Source organism: Mustela nigripes, chromosome 5 (genome assembly GCF_022355385.1).
Source record: "Mustela nigripes isolate SB6536 chromosome 5, MUSNIG.SB6536, whole genome shotgun sequence".
In the NCBI taxonomy this organism is placed as follows: Eukaryota; Metazoa; Chordata; class Mammalia; order Carnivora; family Mustelidae; genus Mustela; species Mustela nigripes.
Window position 1 is genome coordinate 109,485,276 of NC_081561.1, and position 21,213 is coordinate 109,506,488.

Genomic DNA, 21,213 nt, shown 5'->3' on the forward strand with positions numbered 1-21,213 from the left:
CGCATCACTATAGCAACATCAATTTCTCTAGACCTACTCTCTTTAGGAACTATTATTTATCCAGCGCACCTTTAAAGCTATCTGAGAATGTTAAAATTCTTATTTTCAGATATTCCCCAAATCAGATAGTGCTAATTCATCATTCTAACATACCTACAGGGATCAGAAAAGAGAGCAATGTATTCTCCTGAAACAATTACCTTCATATATTCAATGTCCAGCAACACCTCTGCCTAGTCACCTGACACCTCCAACACTACACAGCGGATTCCCTGCTGACCTTCCCCATGTCAAACCTGCTCCGTTGCCAGTCTTCCCTTTCTCAATAAATGGTTCCCATATTTACCCAATTACTCAAGCCAAAAATTCAGGTAAAATCCTTGCTGCTTCTTTTTTTCAACCCACACATCCGACAGCAAATCCCATTCATATGGCTATCCTAGTCAAAGCTATCACATATCTTACCTGAACGACTGGAAAAGACTCATGTTCAGTTTCCCGCTTCTACCCTTTAGCCCCAACCCACTGCAAGGATCTTGCCTCTGTTTATTTTTTATTATTTCATTTTTTAAAGTAAGCTTTGTGCCCGACATGGAGCCTGAACTCACAACCCTGAGATCAAGAGTCACATGCTCTACCTACTGAGATGGCCAGGAGGCCCCTCTTGCTTACTGATGAACTCCCAGAGTCTGGAAAATAGCAAAGCCACCATAAATATGTATTAACTGAATCAATAAGTAGGTGAAGATACTTATGACTGGATGCATAAATATAACATGTAAGAAGGTCCTACTGAATGTCCACCTCCCCCACTAAGGGAGTCAGATTCTTAGAAGAAACTTAAGAGGCACAAATACCTGAAATTGGGATTTGGTGTTATGGTGGGAGTGGATCCATCTATCATTCCTCTCTCACTAAGAGTGAGAACACCTCCAGGTTCAAGCAAAGCATTCAAACGATCCAGCACTGATGGGCTGCACAAAGAATTCAAATACAATGGTGACAGACTGACGTGCTACACTGGTTCTACTTTTCCTTGTGCAGGCCTCCCTCTGTTCCCGACCCATGTCCTCCTTCAGCAAGGACCTCTTCCCCATATAGAACTGTGCTCGCTCTCTCCCCGTCCATCCCCCTTTTCACTCCCCAAGGCATGTTGCCCAGAGATTCATACACAGTAAATATACAAAATATTTGTTCCATGATTAAATAAATTAAGGAAAATTGTCCCATGATATAGCTCTTTCTTTTCTCTTTCCCCTTCCATCTCCCCAACTTCCCAACATTATCAAATCAATGTGAAGGCAAGTGGATTTCAATTCAAACCTTTTGAAAAACGCTCCAGGTAGAGAAACCCATCACTGGACCTGGAGTAGTTTCTATTATGCCGTGTGTAATGGCAGTTTTATGATATCTCTGTCCTTACTTTAGAATCAAAGCAAGACACACTGATGCACATTTACTAAATGTCTGCCCTGTAAAAGATCCTCCATTTCAAAAATCTGCCCTCAAGAATGCCCCTAACAAAAAGAGTATTTTTGATGTTAAATAAAAAGGTCTACCTCAAAAATGGTTGGAAAAGTAATCCAATTCTGTTAGCCTTCAATTTAGCTCAAAACAGTCAGACAGAACTAAAATCTTGCAGCTAATGACAACTACCTTCGTTCTCAACAGGCATCAGTCTACAGAATATGGTTGAGGATATGTTTCTAGCTAACAATGGGTTCAAAATGCCAGAACGTCCAGCTGGGGTTCTACTTTGACAAGCATATCCCAAATTTCAATCTTGTGATGAAGCAGAAGGTCCTTACTTGCAAAAGTTAACATTGTCCATCAAAAGCCAATCTCCAGACTTCAGAGCCTGAACCAACATGCTGTCAACCCATTCAAATGTGCCACGGCTGCGGCCACTGGTGGACTGCAGAAGCTTCACGCCAAAATTTCGGAACTCTTCCACAAGTTTGGCGAACTCTGAAATGTCAGCCACAGCACTTAATTTCAAACCATGGCAATAAAAAGAAAGAAAGAAAGAAAGAAAGAAAGAAAGAAAGAAAGAAAGAAAGAAAAACAAACAAAAACCCCTAAGAGTTTTTTAAAAGAAAATTGGAAATTTAGGGCCAAGTTCTAAAAGTTTTGTAATGAACTATAGATAAAGGTTTCTGTTTTTGTTTTAACAAAACAAGTTAAAAAAAAATAGGTCTGGTAGCAGAAAATACTTTTTAATGGCTTTCTGAATTAATGGATAGGTAGAGGTGACTCAAAGGTGACAGAAAAGGTAAATACTCTTGGTTACAGTTTCTCAAATGGCACAAGGAGAATAATGTCTCCCACCTATGACTGCATTTTTATCAAATGAAAGGGCAGTAAAAGTTGGCACAATGAAAATCAATGTCATTAAACCAGGCTTTCTTCCTAAAGACCATATCATAGGATTATAGTAACAACTGCTATTTATTTGCTTAGTGCTTTATAGTTTATACAGCCCATCCCTAGAAAATTTTCAACAGTTCTTTTTTATTGGAAACTGCCTTATGACTCTTATTCTTATCACAGAGCATAATGCACTGGACCCCATGAGGAATAAGGGTTCGACTTTATCTCTATGGCTAACAACTAAAAAACTATACAAAATATTTGAAACAGCTGCTTCCAGCACAGCACAGGGCTGTGGTACCTGAAGAAAGCAAGCCCTGTAATTGTCCTCAGTTTTTGCCTAGAAGCAATTTCTAGGAGAGGGAAAGCAGGAGAGGGAACTTTCAAACATACCACAGAGGTCTCACTGATTTGAGTGGACAGACTGGAACTCAGGGAGGCCAAGACAACTAGAGTGAAGGGCAGAGCACTCGAGATGAAGGAGCTACTCACAGAGTTCCAGAAACCTAAATAAGGGCCTCTGAAGTCTTGGGCTAAGTAACAGTCTACATGTGCAGGTAAAAGGTGAGGCTCCACAAGGATGGGAAAACTCGCAAGGAAAGGACAACTGCTGGGAGTTATGATTGGAAAATTCCCAGAGTTCATACAAGACTGAGTATCACTCCAGTTCCCACCAGCCACACTGAAAAGATGCCACTGAATACACAGGCCATTCGGCAGAGATGCCTAAATAGTGAGGTTAATCTCAGGGTGCCTGGGTGGCTCGGTCAGTTAAGCATCTGCCTTCAGTTTGGGTCATGATCCCAGAGTCCTGGGGAGCCTGCTTCTCCCTCTCCCTCTGTCTGCTACTTTCCCTGCTTGTGCACTGTCAAATATATAAATAAAATCTTTATTTAAAAAAAAAAAAAAGGTGGGGGGGGGGCGCCTGGGTGGCTCAGTGGGTTAAGCCGCTGCTTTCCGCTCAGGTCATGATCTCAGAGTCCTTGGATTGAGTCCCACATCGGGCTCTCTGCTCGGCAGGGAGCCTGCTTCCTTCTCTCTCTCTGCCAGCCTCTCTACCTACCTGTGATCTCTCTCTGTCAAATAAATAAATAAAATCTTAAAAAAAAAAAAAAAAACAAGTGGGGTTAACCTAGCCCTAAAGTAAAGGTTACTCTGAAGTGACCTTAAAAAGCTTGAAATTAAGCTTGAAAAGATCAAAATGATCTGGTTCAACACGGCAGTGTAGAAAGATCCTGAACTCACCCTACCCCCATGCACACACTGAATCGACAGCTACATATGGGACAACTTCCTCTAAGAAAACCCTGAGGTCTGGTTGAGTAACAACTACATACCAGGCAAATGGAGGGGGAAAAACAAAACAAAACAAAACAAAAAACTACCTGCTACACTGAAGCAGGTAGGAAAGGCTGAGAAATAATCTCACCATAAACCCCCACCAGCATGCTGTGACCCACAACTGGGAAGGACCTGAAAACCTGGAACTTTTCACTATGGAGCAAATGGTTTGAACCACACAATAGAAATCCCAATTTTTTTTTTTTTTTTTAAAGATTTTACTTACTTATTTGACAGAGAGAGACACAGCGAGACATCGGACAAAGAGAGACATAGTGAGAGAGGGAACACAAGCAGGGGGAGAGGGAGAAGCACACTTCCCACTAAGCAAGGAGCCGATGCGGGGCTTGATCCCAGGACCCTGGGATTATAACCCGAGCCAAAGGCAGACCTAACAACTGAGCCACCCAGGTGCCCCAGGAATCCCAACTTTTAAAACACGTGCCTGAAAGGCAAGCCTTCAAAACATCTATCTTCTAAAAACAACAGGAGCACAAGACTAATCAGAGAAAGGGCTCACACACTCAAGACTCCACCCCAGGGCCCAGCTCAGAGGCAACCAATTGCACTTGCGTTAAAGACACACCCTCAAGAGCAGGCATCTAATATAACATATACATCCTAGAGCCTGCTGGAACACTCTCCAGGGAAGAAGATTGGCAGGTGTCATCTTTGTGCTCTTCCTTTGTGCTGCTTCCTCTCAGAAGCACCAGTACCTCCCAGAAAGTCTTTTACATAAATCTCGGGCCCTAATTTTTTTTTTAAAGATTTTATTTGTTTATTTGACAGACAGAGATCACAAGTAGGCAGAGAAGCAGGCAGAGAGAGAGGAGGAAGCAGGCTCCCCGCTGAGCAGAACCCAACGCAAAGCTCGATCCCAGGACCCTGGAATCACGACCTGAGCCGAAGGCAGAGGGTTTAACCCACTGAGCCACCCAGGCGCCCCATCAGGCCCTAATTTTTATAGTTACTACCCAGAGTTGCCTCGGAGCTTGAGTTCCGATCCAATGGGACTATAATAAATCAGTGTCACCCAGTGCTGTGAATTGTGTAAGTCTAATGAATCATAAACTATACCCCTGAAAGAAAAATACATTTACATTTTATGTTTAAAAAAATTAAAAATGAAAATAAATAAATAAATCAGTGTCACCCAGAAAGGAGATAAAGTTGATAAATTCTATCAAACATTCAAAAAGAATAATTATCCATCTTTCTTTAACAACTCCTTTTTTCTCTTTTCTTTTTTTTTTTTTTTTGAGGCAGAGAGCATGAGCAGAGAAAAGGGTCAGAGAGAGAGGGAAAAGCAGACTCTCTGCTGAGCAGGGAGCCTGATGCAGGGCTTGATCCCAGACCCTGAGATCATGAACTAAGCCAAAGGCAGACGTTTAACCAACTGAGCCATCCAGCCACCCAGGCACCCCTCTCAAAACACTTCCACCAATTTAAAAAAAAAAAAAGAAGAAGAAGAAGAAGAAGAAGAAAAGGGAACTTTTCCAAACTCACTTTATAAAGTCAGCATTACCCTGATACCAAAACTAGACAAGGATGCCGCAAGAAAATTTCAGCCTGGCTGGCTCAGTTGGTAGAGTATGCAATTCTTTTTTTTTTTTTTTTTAAGATTTTATTTATTTATTTGACAGAGAGAGATCACAAGCAGGCAGAGAGTCAGGTGGGGGGTGGGGGGAGCAGGCTCCCTGCTGTGCAGATAGCCCAATGCAGGGCTTGATCCCAGGACCCTGAGATCATGACCTGAGCCGAAGACAGAGGCTTAACCCACTGAGCCACCCAGGTGTCCCTAGAGTATGCAATTCTTGATCTGAGGGTCATGAGTTCAAGCCTCATATTGGGCATGAGGCATTAATAAATGCTGATAAATTGGGCATTAATAAATACTGATAAATATAGATCCAAAAATTCTCAACAAAACAATCAGCAAACTAAATTCAACAACAAAGCAAAAAGAACATACACTATGATCAAGTGGGATTAATTCTAGGGATGTAAGAATGGTTCTCTATCTGCAAATCAATGTGATACCACACATTAACAAAATGAAAGATAAAAATCATATGATTATCTCAGTAGATGCAGAAAAAGCACTTGACAAAATTCAACATCCATTCATGATTTTAAAAATCTCTTAATATAAAAGTGGGTATAGACGGAATATGCATCAACATAATAAAAGCTATATATGGCAAGCTTACAGATAACATCATTACTTAACAATGAAAACCTGAAAGCATTTTCTCTGAGATCAGGAACAGGACAAGAATGTCTACTCTCACCATTTTATTCAAGACAATAATGGAATTCCAGGCCAGAGTAATTAGGAGAGAAAAATAAGAGGCAACTGAACTGGAAAGGAAAACTGTCACTATCTGCAAATGACATAATACTACCTACAGAAAACCCTACACACACACACACACACACACACACACACACATACACACAGAATAAATACATTGAGTGAAGTTGCAGGATACAACACCAATATACAAAAAACCATTGTGTTTCTATACACTAATAATAAACTATCAGAAAGTGCAACTGAAACAATCACATTTACACTCACATAAAAAAAAGTACCTAGGAATAAATTTAACCAAGGAGGTGAAAGATCATGTTGGAAACTCTAAGCCATTAAGAAACTGATGAAGACATAAATAAATGGATAGATATCCCCTGTTCATGGGCTGGACGAATATTGTTAAAATGTCCATACTATCCAAAGCAATATACAGATTAAATATAATCCCTATCAAAATTCCAGTGTATTTTTCACCAAAATAGAACAAATAAGGCTAAAATTTGTATGGAACCACAGAAGACCCAAATAGCCAGGGCAATCTTAAAACAAAGAACAAAGCTGGAGGCATTGGGTTCCCTTATTTCAAACCATATTTCAAAGCTAAGGTAATTAAGACAGCATGATACTGGCATCAGAACAGACACATCCATCAGTGAAACAGAAAAGAGAGAGCCCAGAAATAAACCCACACATATATGGTCAATTAATTTACAAGGGAACCAAGAATACACAATGAGGAAAGGAAAATCTCTTCAATTAAAACAGTTCTGGGGGAATTAGGTAGCCACATACAAGAGAATAAAACTGTACCATTTGTCCTATACTACATACAAAAATTCAAAATTGATTAAAGACTTGAATGAAAGACCTGAGACCATAAAACTCCTAGAAGAAAATGTAAGTGGTGAGTTCCTTGACACAGGCCTTGGTGATGATCTTTTTAAATATGACACCAAAAACAAAAATAAACAAGTAGGACTATATCAAACTAAAATGTTTTGGAACAACAAGGGAACCATCAACAAAATGAAAGGGTAAACTACTGAATGGAAGAAAATATTTGCAAGTCATATATCCGATAAGGGGCTAATATCATATAGGCTAATATCCTATATATATATATATATATATATATATCTTTTCAAGTTAGTGTTTTCATTTTCTTAGGCTAAATACCCTGAAGTGGAATTGCTGGATCATATGTAGTTCCATTTTTAGTTTTGTTTTTTTTTTAAGACTTTATTTATTTATTTGACAGACAAAGATCACAGATAGGCAGAGAGGCAGGCAGCGAGAGAGAGAAGGAAGTAGGCTCTGCACTGAGCAGAGAGCCCAACGCGGGGCTTGATCCCAGGACCCTGAGATCATGACCTGGGCCAAAGGCAGAGGCCTTAGCCCACTGAGCCATCCAGGTACCCCCATTTTTAGTTTTTTGAGGAACTTCTGTACTGTTTTCCATTGTGGCTATACAACTTTACTTTTTCACAAGTAGTGCACAAGGGTTCCCTTTTCTCCACATGCTTGTGAACACTTGTTATTTCTTATTTGATAATAGCCATTCTAATAGGTGTGAGGTGATCTCTTACTCCAGTTTTGATTTCTATTTCCCTCAATTATTATGAGCATCTTTTCACGTACCTGTTGGCTATCTATAGGTCTTCAGAAAAATGTCTGTTTAGACCCTCTGCCCAGTTTTTAATGGGTTTGCTTGTAATTTTGCCATTGAGATATAGGAGTTATATATATATTACACATTGGTAAAAAAAATTACAGATATTACCTTACAAATACATTACTACCTATATATGGACAATGCTACCTACATATCTGATACACACATCCAAACACACACACCTGCCTTAGAGTAGGAGTTGATTTTATTGTTGAGTCGCTGCATGAGCAATAATACTGCTTCCAGCTTGTTGACAATCTCCATTGTGATACCTTTACCACCATCTCCAAGACACTTGGGCTTATAGGTCAGAACGAAGTGACTCCAGGCTCGTAGCACTACTTCTGCATCATCAGCACTGATAAGGAGGCTGTCTCTTAACAGTGCCCTTACAGTGCCCTCCACCTTTTCTAGCAGCTGCCTCCACGGCCGCGTAAGATCAACCTGAAATTTCCAGAGCACAAACTCATTATAGCCACTGGCCAGAGTCAAAAGAATACTCTTTTAAATTAAGAAGCAAAAAACAAAAAACTACTTGTAGTCACCAACACAAAAGACCATCAGTCAGACCACAGCATTATATGTGTTTTGCCCAAAAAAGTGAAGACAGACCGTTTACCTGCTCAAATCCACCCAGAAGCTCTGTAGTGTCCATTGCACTGTTCATAGCCATGATCTTTAATGTGTGACCAGTAAGGTGTGCCAGAAGCTGGACCAGGCTACTCTTGCCCACAGAGGCTGGCCCCACAAGGATGACCATCCAGCTCATCTGCACACACTTCATAATAGATTCCAGAGACCGTAACGACTGGTGCAGAAGTGATAGGGGACGGCAGGACAGGAGAGGAACGTAACTGCCACGGGAAAGGACTGAGTAGCCCAGCTGAAAAAGACATGCCAGTGAGATTTCACAAGTGTGTCTAGTTGTGGGAACAGAGGAAATCAAAGGAAAATGTAAAATAGAAAATATTCCTACATGCCTCACCTGAACATCATAGGGAGTAATATGAAATAGTCTGGTTCCCATGTATGGGTTGGTACTTGAATTAAACACATCCTTGAATACAGCAATGACCTAAATGAAGACAATACAATTAAAGTGCAAACCATTCCACCAAATTCTAGCCAAACCTTCTAGATAACATACACAATAACAAGAGTCAGAACACTCTGAGTGAACACTAGTCACAATTTCCTTATCCTTTTGAATTTTCTCTTATAAACTTCCTCTTACAGATTATATTAAACTAAATCTTGAGGATGAAAGCAAACTGGAACCCAAGCAAAGAACAGTCATCTAATAAACTATTTGAGATTCCAGTTGAGAATGTATCATAAATTAAAGTCATGGATATTATGGCAAATCTATAGATGAAAAAATCAATCTGCTTTCATCATCCAAGATATCACCTAAAAAGGCAGAAGAGACTAGTAGCCTGAAGATTATAAAGAACACTGACAATTTTGTGAGCACCTACTATGTGCCAAACATTGTAGACATGCTTTAACAGATTATTCTGATTCTTACAGCCTTGCAAAATAGGTATCATTTCCACTTTATAGATATGGAAAATAGAATTCAGGAGAGTTATAAGGATTTACTAATGGTTAGTAAGTGATTTTTAAATCCAAGCCAGTCTCACTCGAAAACACCATTTTAGCCTAAGTTATATAAATAACTATATATATAAATAACTAGAATGACGACCAATGCCAGTTATCTGATTATTTATATTCAGTTATCCCTTCCTTATTAGAAACACAATTAGAAAACTTGCCATTAGCCCTACTTCTTTTCTGGATTTCTTTTTAAGAGGAGTTGGGGCAGGGAGAAAAGCTAAGGATGTATAAAATACACTAATTTAGCCCAGAGCAGCACAAAAAATTCCAGCCACCCAGAATATGTATACCAAGTTGCATGTTTCTAACAAAGCAGTAATACTCATATTAATCACTGTACAATGGACTTTAGTCAGAAGATAAAAATATTATTATTTTTAAGTTCTAGGAATAGAATGTATGGCATGGTGACTATAGTCAATAATACTGTATTGCATTATTTCAAAATTGCTATGAAAACAGATTTTAAAGTTGCCATCAAAAGAAAAAGTCTCTGGGCCCCTGGGTGGCTCAGTGGATTAAAGCCTCTGCCTTCGGCTCAGGTCATGATCCCAGGGTCCTCGGATCGAGCCCCACATTGGGCTCTCTGCTCAGTAGCAAGCCTGCTTCCCTCCTCACTCTCTGCCTACTTGTGATTTCTGTCTGTCAAATAAATAAAATCTTTAAAAAAAAAAAGTCTTTGGTACTATGTAAGGTAATGTGTGTTAGACTTACTGCAGTGGTCATTTCACAATGTATACAAATACTGAATCATTGTGTTCACCTGAAAATAATATGTTGAATGCCAATTATACCTCAACTAAAAAAATTAATGAGTTTGAGAAATATCAGGAAAAAAGTAATAAAGATAAAATCATTATCAGTACCAAACCTTGATGAGGAGTCAAAAAGCAGCACAGGAGAAAAGTGTTCCTGTCACATACTTTTGTGACCAGGCGTTTGATGATCTTACATTTGTACTCCAAAGCATATTATACTCTCCACTCCCTGACAGTCTACCAGAACTAAAATTATAAATACTTTCACAGTGTAGTTGGTTTAGTTTTATAAAGACAGATTCAATTTACTCAAACTCTTCCAGCCTTGATAGGCCCTTCTCCTATTACTATTTTCCCTCACTTTGTATGTGTGTCCGTGTGAATTCAATAATTAACATAGAGAAACGAAGAAAACCTTCCATACCTTACACTGACATTCCATCTGACTAACATCAAATACCCAATAATTAGCCAGCATCTGGCCACAATGAATACAGTATAAGTAGTAAGCAGATGAAGAAAATAAAATTACTAGTTGATGGTATATGAATTATATATAATGAAATTATATTTTTAAAAACTAGGTGAGGGGCGCCTGGGTGGCTCGGTGGATTAAAGCCTCTGCCTTTGTCTCAGGTCATGATCCCAGGGTCCTGGGATAGAGCCCCATATCAGGCTCTCAACTTAGCGGGGAGCCTGCTCCCTCCTCTCTCTCTGCCTGCCTCTCTGCCTGCTTGTGATCTCTGTCTGTCAAATAAATAAATAAAACCTTTAAAAATAAATAAATAAAATTAAAAAATAAGAAAAAAAACTAGATGAATATTTTGTCCTAATATAATGACTAAAGGCACTTGTACATAATGAATGAGTCAACATTTGGCTGCAACTGGGATATGAAAGCAAAGTTCTAGGCTGGAGTGCTGGCTCTACCACTCACTATAGGTGATTGAGTCCTCATTGGTTAAGAGGTCAGGACAGTGCCTCCTGCCTGTAGCTACTGTGAATATTCTGAGACTGGACTTTAAATACCACAAAACAAAACGAACACATTATTAGTTTATTAAGCTAGGAATTCTAGTGTTATTTTCTGTTTACAAAGAGGTATTTTTATTTCCATTCAGATACAGAATATTCTTTTGTGTACCTACTTACACTTTGTAGATTAAAGACTTTGTAACTCAAAGTTTCTTTAAAAAATGGAAAACTGACCCCCTCTACTGAGTATCACTTGTCTCCTCCTGTTTCTCCCCTTTGCACCTTGAAAGAGGCTAAAGACCTAGTTCTTTATTACTGGGGGGCAATACTGTTTAAAGGAGGTTTGCAGTAAAGGGATTCAGATGGATAAATGAAGTATGTACTCTGAAGCAAATTACTCTGCACTTTGAGACACTGAGGTAGGTGAACCTTCAGTTTCCTTCCTTAACTTTTTTACCCCAGTTTGTGTTTTATTGACACCAGTGCTCAAGCTTCGACCATGTACTTCCTCAGTGGGTAGAGCTGCTCCTTCTGCAGCTGCTTCTCGGTCTTCAGCTCTTCCTCGTGCTAGTTCAGCCAGCGGCACGTGACGCATGTCTTCTTGGGCCGCAGACCCAGGGGCTTGCACTTCTTACCTTTGTAGAATTTCCTGCCTTAGTTCTCTTTCTGGTTGATGACTGTGAGAACACTGGCAATGGATCCGCCAACAACTTGGACCTTGGAGAGCTTGGAAGCCATGCCACAGGTCCCTCTGGCAATGTGCAGCTGGGATGGCTTCACCTCAGCTCTTCCAGCAGTTTAAGCAGCTCCTCCTTCTTGCCACGAAGGTCTCAAGGTTTCATCTTGGCCCTGTCTGCATAATCCATTGCTGCCGCCGCTGGGAAGAGACTGACGGAAAGAGCTCTTTCCTTAACTTCTAATTTCTAAGCAGCTTTAGTGAGTTTAGTGTTTATTAGTGAGTATGCCCTTTCTCTCCCTTAGGAAGAAATCAACTTACAGATGGAAAGAAACACAAAGAACAAGTATGAAACTCACCTTTTCTTTGTCTTCCTTAGTTCTCATTCTCTCACCATAGACCAAAAACACATGCTGACCAGGATCATAACACCCAGGGGACTGGTCAACTAGCATCAACTGACACCAGCGGAAAAGGTCCCGAAGGTTGAATTCCCAGGGTCCTCCTTTTTGCCCCCATTTCTTCTCAATAGTCACTTCGTGATCAATCTAAAAAGAAAACACCATTATTGGGAAACATGTCCCATTGCTAAGCACACTGCATTAAGTACTATCAATGTACTACAAATGCATACATAATCTGAAACAGAAATTAGGTTTGATACCAAGTCTCTTTTTACCAACCCAGACATCTAAACCAGGAATACTCTTGTAGGCATTAACACTGATAAGATCTTAATAACCATAATCCTCAAATGAGTATTTTTTTTCCAGCAGAAACATCTATAATTCAATGTGATTTATTTTAGAGAGACTGATAAATTTGATAGTGTTCCACAATGAAAAAATGATGGTTCTATTACAGCATGAAAATAAAAAACAATTAATACAAGTAGGTACTTACTCGGTTGTTGAAAGCAACCATCTTCTTAACAATATTTTTGTCAATGGCTGGAAACAGAGTACTAGCAATGAACTCCATGTCAATTACTGTAAGGGGATCCACAAAGACCTACAGAATCCATAAAGAACATGAAGAAATACTATTGCTTCTCTTTACTGAATACCAGGAAGAACTACCAATTACAAAGTAAAATTGTTATTTAACACCAAAGTAACAGTACCTCAGTTTAGATATACATAAAAATTGTTAGAGAAATCTCTTTTCTTACATTTTTAGGATACAGAATCCTGTAAAATATTTGAAATACAGGGCAACAGAGGTTTTGTTGTTAGCTCCACTCTAATGAATTAAAGAAAAAAAGATAACATACAACTTAAGTGTATTTGTTTTTATTTTTAAGCATTTCTGTCTTTTTAAATTTCCTATGTATATTATGTACTCAAAACTAGATGGTAAGGCATAGGAGCAGTTACTTCAAAATCTCAACTTTCAACTTTTCATTATGTTTGAAATTCCTCATAATAAATTATTCTGAAAAGATACTCAGTGAATTATGAAAAGGGACATCAAAGAAAGCCAACATCCAGAGCCATTTCCAAATCCTAGTCAAATTTTGACAAATAAATATTAAAACAAGTAAGCATATGTGTATAGATACACATACACACTCTCCAACCTCTGCAAACGAGAATAAAGACAGTAAGAAAGACATCAAATGTTAATAATGATTGACTCTGGTATGGAGAATACTTGATTTTTTATTCTTCTGGTAGTTTTCTTTTCCTTCTTACTTTAACTAAAATGCATTATTTTCATCATAAAAAAATTTTCAGTATTTTAATAGATCACGTAGACACCTGGAAAGGTAAAAAACTGGCCTTGCTCCTGAGGATGGTAATGGAATTCCTGGAGGGGTGGTTATCTTACCCTCCACTAACTGATAACACACCGGTTTTCCAGGACTGGAGACAAAGGGACACATACCTGAAGAGAAGTGATGATGGGAATCAGTCACATTAATATTCACCATACAGAGACATGGAATTGAGAAACAGATCATTAAATCGATGCTCTCTCATTCTCACAGTGAGCATCTTCATAGGTATGTGCCTCTGCCCTATCAGCCCCAACACTCCACCTTCGGTCTCCATGGCAACAGCAAATCTTACCTGAGTGAATCTGTTAAGGAAAGACCTTGGCAAGCCTTTCCTCCCACCTCCTTGTCTAAAAGGATTTTGACACCCAAAAATCTTCGTCTTTTCATGCTGTACTTGAAAACTCATTCCCAACTCAGGAACATAGATTTCTCCTCTGTGGTCAAAACAAGCATTGAGTCCTTCCAATACAGACTGAGAAGCCAGGTTGAGCTATTTGAACAAAGTATATATATTTATTACATATGCTATATAACTATAAAAAAAATGTATAAAACCAGAATAGTATTGTCTTCAGGAGGAAGAAGCTCAAACAGTACTGATAACATTCCATTTTTTAAGATTTATTCATTTTTTGAGAGAAAGAGAGACAAAGTGGGGGGAGGGAAAGGCAGGGGAAAGAGAATCTCCAGCAGACACCCTGCTGCACACAGAGCCTGCCATGGGGCTCCATCCCACAACTGCAAGATCATGACCTGAGCCAAAATCAAGAGTTGGACATCCATTGTATTCACCTATACAGACTTGTACATCCCAGCTTACCAAAAAAACTTGCCAGTACACAGATCTCATTTTTGCACTGTGAGATCTTTAAAGATGAAGACTGCTCTTTATATACTTAAATTATCTTCTCCAGCTAAAATACTGAATGAAATCTCTGAATGGGTTTCAAAGTCATGATATAAACTACATAAAGTAGATAGACATGGCTAACGTTCACCAACATTTTTGTGAACAAGAACAAATACAAGGAGTTTCTGTGCCAAAAATGAAAAGAGCTGAATGGAGGTCTTCAGATGCAGAGTTTACAGCTCAGGGATGCAAAGTATGGTAGTTTTAAGGTAACATAGGAAATTCAATTAGGAAAATGAGAAATCAATAAAATGCAAAGGGACAAAAAAAAAAAAAAACCCAGATTCTATCAGAATTTCCAGTGTCATGTTTACATGAACACTACAAAGCACAAAATCCACGGAATATTCCCAAACATGTAAAACTCTAAAAGCTACTCTTAATGTGACTTAGTTAAGAATGTCTTGGGTCGGGGCGCCTGGGTGGCTCAGTGGGTTAAAGCCTCTGCCTTCGGCTCAGGTCATGATCCCAGGGTCCTGGGATTGAGCCCCGCATCGGGCTCTCTGCTCAGCAGTGAGCCTGCTTCCTCCTCTCTCTCTCTGCCTGCCTCTCTGCCTACTTGTGATCTCTGTCTGTCAAATAAATAATTAAAAAAAAAAAAAAAGAATGTCTTGGGTCACCTGGATGCATTTCCACCCAACAGGACTATGGTCTGAGGCCTTAAGCTTTAAAACTGAGCATTTTTCCCCCTGGCTAAAGAATATAATACTAACAGGCATCTTTTTCCAAAAATCAGGGAGATGGGACTCACCACTCTCCTACTATGAGAAGTAGGAAGAAGCTCAGCTGAAAAGTAACCCCATAGCCTGGCCTCCAACTTCAGACCCAAAGACATCTGAATCTTGGAGAGCCGCTGGGGCCAGTCTTAAAAGTTCTATCCACAACATTCTGGTCACACCAATCATTTAAACTTCACCACTACTTCCCAGCCTTTTCCTGGATTAATAAGGCATATGACTAGACACCATTGCCCATAGCTTTAAATTTTTTATTTCTGTACATCACCTTTCCATATCTCCAGCTGCCTGCTGGTCACTAAGTTTCAGCATTTATCCCAGGTATCATGAGCGGCTCTGTTCTTCCAGTCAATAACTTACCCATAAGGCACATGTAACACTGACCATTTTCTCATCATTTTTTTTTAATGTCTCTTAAGATAACTTCCTGCAGTCTCTCTGTTGCTCTTATAAAACATGTGGTTGACACTGTAAAAAACCCATGAAATAAATACAAAATACAAAGCCAGCCAGACACCAAAGAATAAACCAGTGAAGAGGACAGTTTTTCTCTGGAAGCTGGCTTATAACAGCAGGTGTTAGTGGCTTGTATATACAAGGGTTTCTAGATATGCTTTCTGACAAGTGACTTTTCTTATTCTTCAAAGGAACCGTGGAGGACTTTTCTTCGTTAGAAATTTGTCTGTACTAGCAAAACAGCATGACCTAATTATATGAAAAGTAAGGTATGCCCTAGCAATATAAAAGTATGACTGCTTTTCCCATTGTGACCCTATGCTTGGCATGACGGATAGTTCTCTCACCTCATCCAACACAACCCAATGGCCTGCCTTCAGAGCTGCCAGCAACGGACCATCTCGCCAGGCAAACTCTCCTCCCTTGCCTCCTTCAACAGGTAGATCTGCTCCAAACAGGTCTGTGATGTCCTTTGAGAGGAGGCAGAAAGGAGGAAAAGTCAATATTTCATAAAAGAATTAACTAGATCCCAAGACCCTAAATCTAACATGATAAATTCTTGGGCCTTATGCCGCTTTTCCTTTTTATTCCAAGACAGAACTAATCAATCCTAGCGCTCTTTACCAGGAGCCCAGACATGCCTCCAAGGACCTTCTCACCACAACACTGCAAGTTATCAGTTGATTGGAGCTGGAGCTGGAGCTCTAGATCAGTTCTTAACTGTCGCTATACTTGGAAATTAATTAGTGAGCTTTACACAAAACAAAACAAATAAAAATAAAACAAAGACCAGTAGCAATGCCCAGGCCCTGCTCCCAGACCCCACTACTGGAGAGTCTTATTTGTCACCTCTTGTCCTGTGAGAGTATTTAAAGGAGATCTTATTTCTATTACATTTTTAGAAAGGACAAAAATAAAGAAGGCTCTGTTATAATAAATACTGAATTGGGCAATTATCTCTCAAAAGACAATGAAATTAAAGCATCGAGAGAATAATATTACAGACATCAGTTATAAATAAATCTAAAAGGAGACTTAGTTTGGAAGGTCATGTTGCTGTAGTCTTTATCACCATGAAATGTTTGGGATTCTGAAAATGTCCTAATTATTTCTGATTAAGAAACTCTATAAACAGATACAAACATTACTCCCTATACTCATCCTCATCAGCTGCAGGATGACTAAGCTTACCGTCTGCTCTGACAAGTTGATTCGAACAAGGATGTTGCCTGAAGCCTTTGCTAATGCTCCCACCAAACTTGTCTTGCCCACACCAGGGGAGCCCTCCAGAAGAATGGGTTTGTTCAGTTTCGTAGCTCTTAAGAGCCTCTGGGCATTCATAGCTGTGGTGCCTGCACTGAGTGCATAGTCGGCAACATTATTCCTGTGAAGGACAGGTCCTTAAGCAGAGAAAAGAAAAGCCACATATTAGCTGGATGTCAACCAAATCACACTTACATGTCAATGCCAAGATTTTAAGAATCTAACAAACAGACTTTCAGTGAGCGAAGCACCATCTATATAGTGAAAATGCTCAGCCCTGTTTCAACATTTCCCCACTTTCAGGTTATAAAATCCTTTGAAGGAATAGCCAGCAGCATACGTTATTCAACTGTGCCTACTACTCAGGTCTCTCCAGCGCTTATACCTAAGTATATACTCACTTACATAGGTCTAACTGCAAGCACATGTTCCTCCTTTTACAACCTACACCTGGAATTACTACATGTACTTGAACAATTTACCTTTACAAGTAAGTATATTCTTTTTAAGATTTTATTTATTTATTTGACAGAGAGAGAGAGAGCACAAGAAGGCAGAGAGACAGGTGGGCGGGCGGGGGGAAGCAGGCTCACTGCTGAGCAGAAAGCCCGATGCGGAACTCGATTCCAGAACCCTGAGATCATGGCCTGAGCCAAAGGAAGAGACTTAACCCACTAAGCCACCCACGTGCCCTATCTGTTTAAGAGTCAAGTGTAAGTTCAGTGTGTAGGCCACAGTGTGTGTTTCCACAGAAGTAATTTCATCCAAGGTTTTTAGGCCTCCAAGAAAATTCAGGATGCATCTTTAACCCATAATCTAGCTGAACTGCAGACTAATAATAGTTTTATAGGGCTTAACATTTGTGTCACTGCGTCTCCTGGAAGAAACTTTTCGTATACCAGTTTGGAGGGCTAGGATTAACATCAATTACCTCAGCTGTGGAAGCAGAAGCAAGGATCACCTCTGTCCCAGGTCACTAACATATAGCTCCTACACGAGAGTCCTGAATATTATGATGATGACTTAGGGAAATTAGATCATTGAATGTACCATCGGGGATGAAGAGTACTACTGAAGAGAGAGAGGGAAAAGGGTGATACTCCGTTTGGCCAGGAATCTAGGCTGGTTTTGTTCACCACTGAACCCTCAGTCACTGCCACTGTTCCTCTAAGCGTTTCAGGCATTCGACAATTATTAATGTAGGGTGGGAGGAAAGGAAAAGAAAAAGACGACCCTGCTCCAGAAGCAATAATCTGAAAAATTACTAGTGCCTTCTAAGATCTCTAATCTACCTCATTTAAATATTTGGTAAGAGCAATCTAGTAAGAAAGAGAGCAAGGATTCCAACTGAAACCCACGTGAGTTTTCCATTTAATCATTCACTCATTCATCAGACATTTTCTGAATGCCTTTGGCTGTTAGGAAACATCTCAGGTGTCAGGAACAGGAAGATAGGGACACAATTCCTGCCCACAAGGGCTCACAAAACTATTTTGGTAAGCAGTGATGAGGATCTATAGTTGATACATTATGGGTTGAATTACCACTATAGGAAAGCTCTTGTTCTGAGCACCAAATTAAAAATAAATGCATTTTTTAAAGACAATTTATTCACAGATTAAAGACTGTACTTTCCCCTATTTTTATGTCGGTTATCTGTTTTTAACTATTTATGAAATTATAGTTGGTTATACCAAGTCAAATTCTAATTCAGATAGTTTAAAAATAATCATGCATAGGATACATTAAAAGTCACAGTAAAAGTCAAGTTCCTATGATCTACAAGAGTAGAATCTTCATTTATTTAAAAATCATTCTTACCCTTTGGTATAAAAAATGGATGAATTCCCCAAAGGTTATCTATTCCAGTAAATTCTTTGGCCTTGAGTCGGTCATAAATCTTCAATTCGTTTTTTTGACACTCAGTAAGTCGCACTATCTTGCAAAGTTTCTTGAGTAGGAATTTCAGACATTCTTTGCGAGCCAAGAGAGCCGTACCAAACCCTGAGGAAGTTGCCCCTAAAAGACAGAGAATCGGTACATCAAACAACAGCACGACATGACACCAAGCTTCCCAACTGCTCATCAGGAGCGCTTGGGTGGTTTCCAGGGGAAATGAGGTTCTTGCTGAAGTTAACCCAAAATGCAATCGCTACTGTAGATAGTCCGAAGGCAAAAGTCTGGATCCCCACAATTGACAGATTGGCAGCAGCTAATTCAGTAAAGCACCCACGCACTCCAGGATGAATCAGCCTGGACGTAGGATGAATTAATGTGGTACTGCTGATTATATTGGTTTATATCTCTAATCTTCACTGCTAAAAAAAAAAAAACAGAACTTAAATACTGAATATTATGAGCTTACAGTAACTTAAAAAACAAACAAACTAAAGGATTCAGGCAATAACTATAAATGACCATTCATGGTAACAATTATCCAGTCCAAGGGTTGGGTTGTGGACACTGGGGACGGTATGTGCTATGGAGAGTGCTGTGAAATGACAATTCACAGACCTGTGAGTCTACCCCTGGAGCAAATAATACACTGTATGTTAATAACAATAATTAAAAAAAAAAGAATTATCCACTCCTTCAGGAGCAAGGGCATTTCCAACAGTCTTCTTTTTACTCGTAATAACCACTTCATGTTTACCAAGTCCCTAGCCTATAAGCAATGAGAAGTTGCAGCCTATCTTTTATAACAGTCATCTCTCAAAAAGAGTAGAAAGAAAATAAAATCCATTCTTGGTCTCAGAAATGTTACAGTAAGTGATTTTTTTTTTAAGATTTTGTTTATTTATTTACTTGACAGATAGAGATCACAAGTAGGCAGAGAGGCAGGCAGAGAGAGGAGGAAGCAGGCTCCCCGCTGAGCAGAGAGCCCGATGTGGGGCTCGATCCCAGGACTCTGGGATCATGACCGGAGCCGAAGGCAGAGGCTTTAACCCACTGAGCCACCCAGGCGCCCCAGTAAGTGATTTTTTTAAAGTATCTGGGTCAGAGGTTGGAGGTCTGGGTTTGCTCCATTTCATACTCCCCTCTACCCTAACCCCCTTGTCCCCACACCAGCTAACAGACAACATACCTGAACCTATTCCATCTATGTACACCAGGCATGCAGCATGGACAAATGATGTCACAGTGGAGATGGTCTCTGGCCTTTTCAAAGCAGCTTCCTCCCCCATTGTGTTCATGAAGTTAACCCAGGACAGGATATCTCTGATACTGACCACACATCTTCGGCCAAATTCCTGGTGGGTAAGCCAATCAATGAAATCCAACATCACCTCCGCTATGTCAGCCCCTAAGACATAAGGACACAAAGGCAGTTGCTTAGAAGTAGCTGTATTGAACACTCCCAAGAGGGTTTTGTAACATGGGACCCAGAGATGCCCTAAGAGAGTTCTGTGCTCCATAAGATTATATGCAAATTTTTGTGAAAGTCCATTACCGCTTTTTCTAAAGAGAGGGTTCCATTGCTTTTATTACATTCCCAAGAGATTCATGAATAGCATTCCACACTTACCAAAAAAGAAAAACCACTTTGAGAATTACAGCCTAAGAAGCAATCCTGAAAACTGCTCAAAAGAATATTCATTTGTTTCATCTTCAGATAGAATTGTGAAGTCAAGACACAATGATTTTAGAAAATATATAAATTTTATCGTTTTTTAAACTGATTCACAGGAATAAGGATGCCATATTTTCAGTGGCATTTTTAAAAAGATTTTCTTTCTTTCTTTATTTGAGAGAGGAAGAGAGCAAAAAAAGGAGAGAGGGAGAGAGCATGAGCAGGGAGAGGGGCAGAAGGAGAGGGAGAAGCAGACTCCCCATGGAGCAGGAAGCCCAACATAGAACTTGATCCCAGGACACTGGGATCATGACCAGGTCACTAGGATCATGATCTGAGCTGAATGCAGATGCTTAACCGACTGAGACATCCAGGTGCCGTTTCAGTGGCACTTAGTTCAGGTTTTTTGTTTTATTAAATCAATGCATCCATCCATCAGAATTCAACAAATCAGAGGATTCATAAATTTTGTTTCATGATTTAAGTTAAAGGACCAGTCTAACTATCACAATTTCATATTGTAAAATATTTGGAAACAAAATACTTCTTAAGTAACAGAGATTAATGTCAATTTAAGTTTAATAAAACACTTTATATAACTCCTAAAATCAACAATAAACACTTATCTAAGAAGTATGAGTATGAAAGAACATTGTTTTTGTTTTGTTTTTTAAATACGACAGGGAGAAATCAGCACTGCTATAATATAAAGTGGACCATTCAGCAAGAGCCTTCAAGGCTCTACTGCAAATTACTTAGAAGAAACT

At 39.5% G+C, this 21,213-nt stretch overlaps 1 protein-coding gene and 1 pseudogene across 1 annotated transcript in view; both read right to left on the bottom strand.

Moving 5' to 3' along the window:
- The window catches only part of MDN1 (midasin AAA ATPase 1), a 167,643-nt gene that overhangs the window by 65,795 nt on the left and 80,635 nt on the right, over window positions 1–21,213 (bottom strand). The window contains exons 34-45 of the mRNA XM_059401062.1: window positions 19,961–20,179; window positions 18,697–18,894; window positions 16,804–17,012; window positions 15,960–16,082; window positions 13,802–13,999; window positions 12,633–12,740; window positions 12,089–12,277; window positions 8,686–8,775; window positions 8,320–8,583; window positions 7,883–8,144; window positions 1,809–1,968; window positions 858–974 (exon numbers count right to left, since the gene is read on the bottom strand). Of these exons, the coding sequence (XP_059257045.1) occupies window positions 858–974; window positions 1,809–1,968; window positions 7,883–8,144; window positions 8,320–8,583; window positions 8,686–8,775; window positions 12,089–12,277; window positions 12,633–12,740; window positions 13,802–13,999; window positions 15,960–16,082; window positions 16,804–17,012; window positions 18,697–18,894; window positions 19,961–20,179 (2,137 nt within the window). The remainder of the gene's footprint in view (window positions 1–857; window positions 975–1,808; window positions 1,969–7,882; window positions 8,145–8,319; window positions 8,584–8,685; window positions 8,776–12,088; window positions 12,278–12,632; window positions 12,741–13,801; window positions 14,000–15,959; window positions 16,083–16,803; window positions 17,013–18,696; window positions 18,895–19,960; window positions 20,180–21,213) is intronic.
- Window positions 11,540–11,919, bottom strand: LOC132018504 (large ribosomal subunit protein uL29-like; annotated as a pseudogene).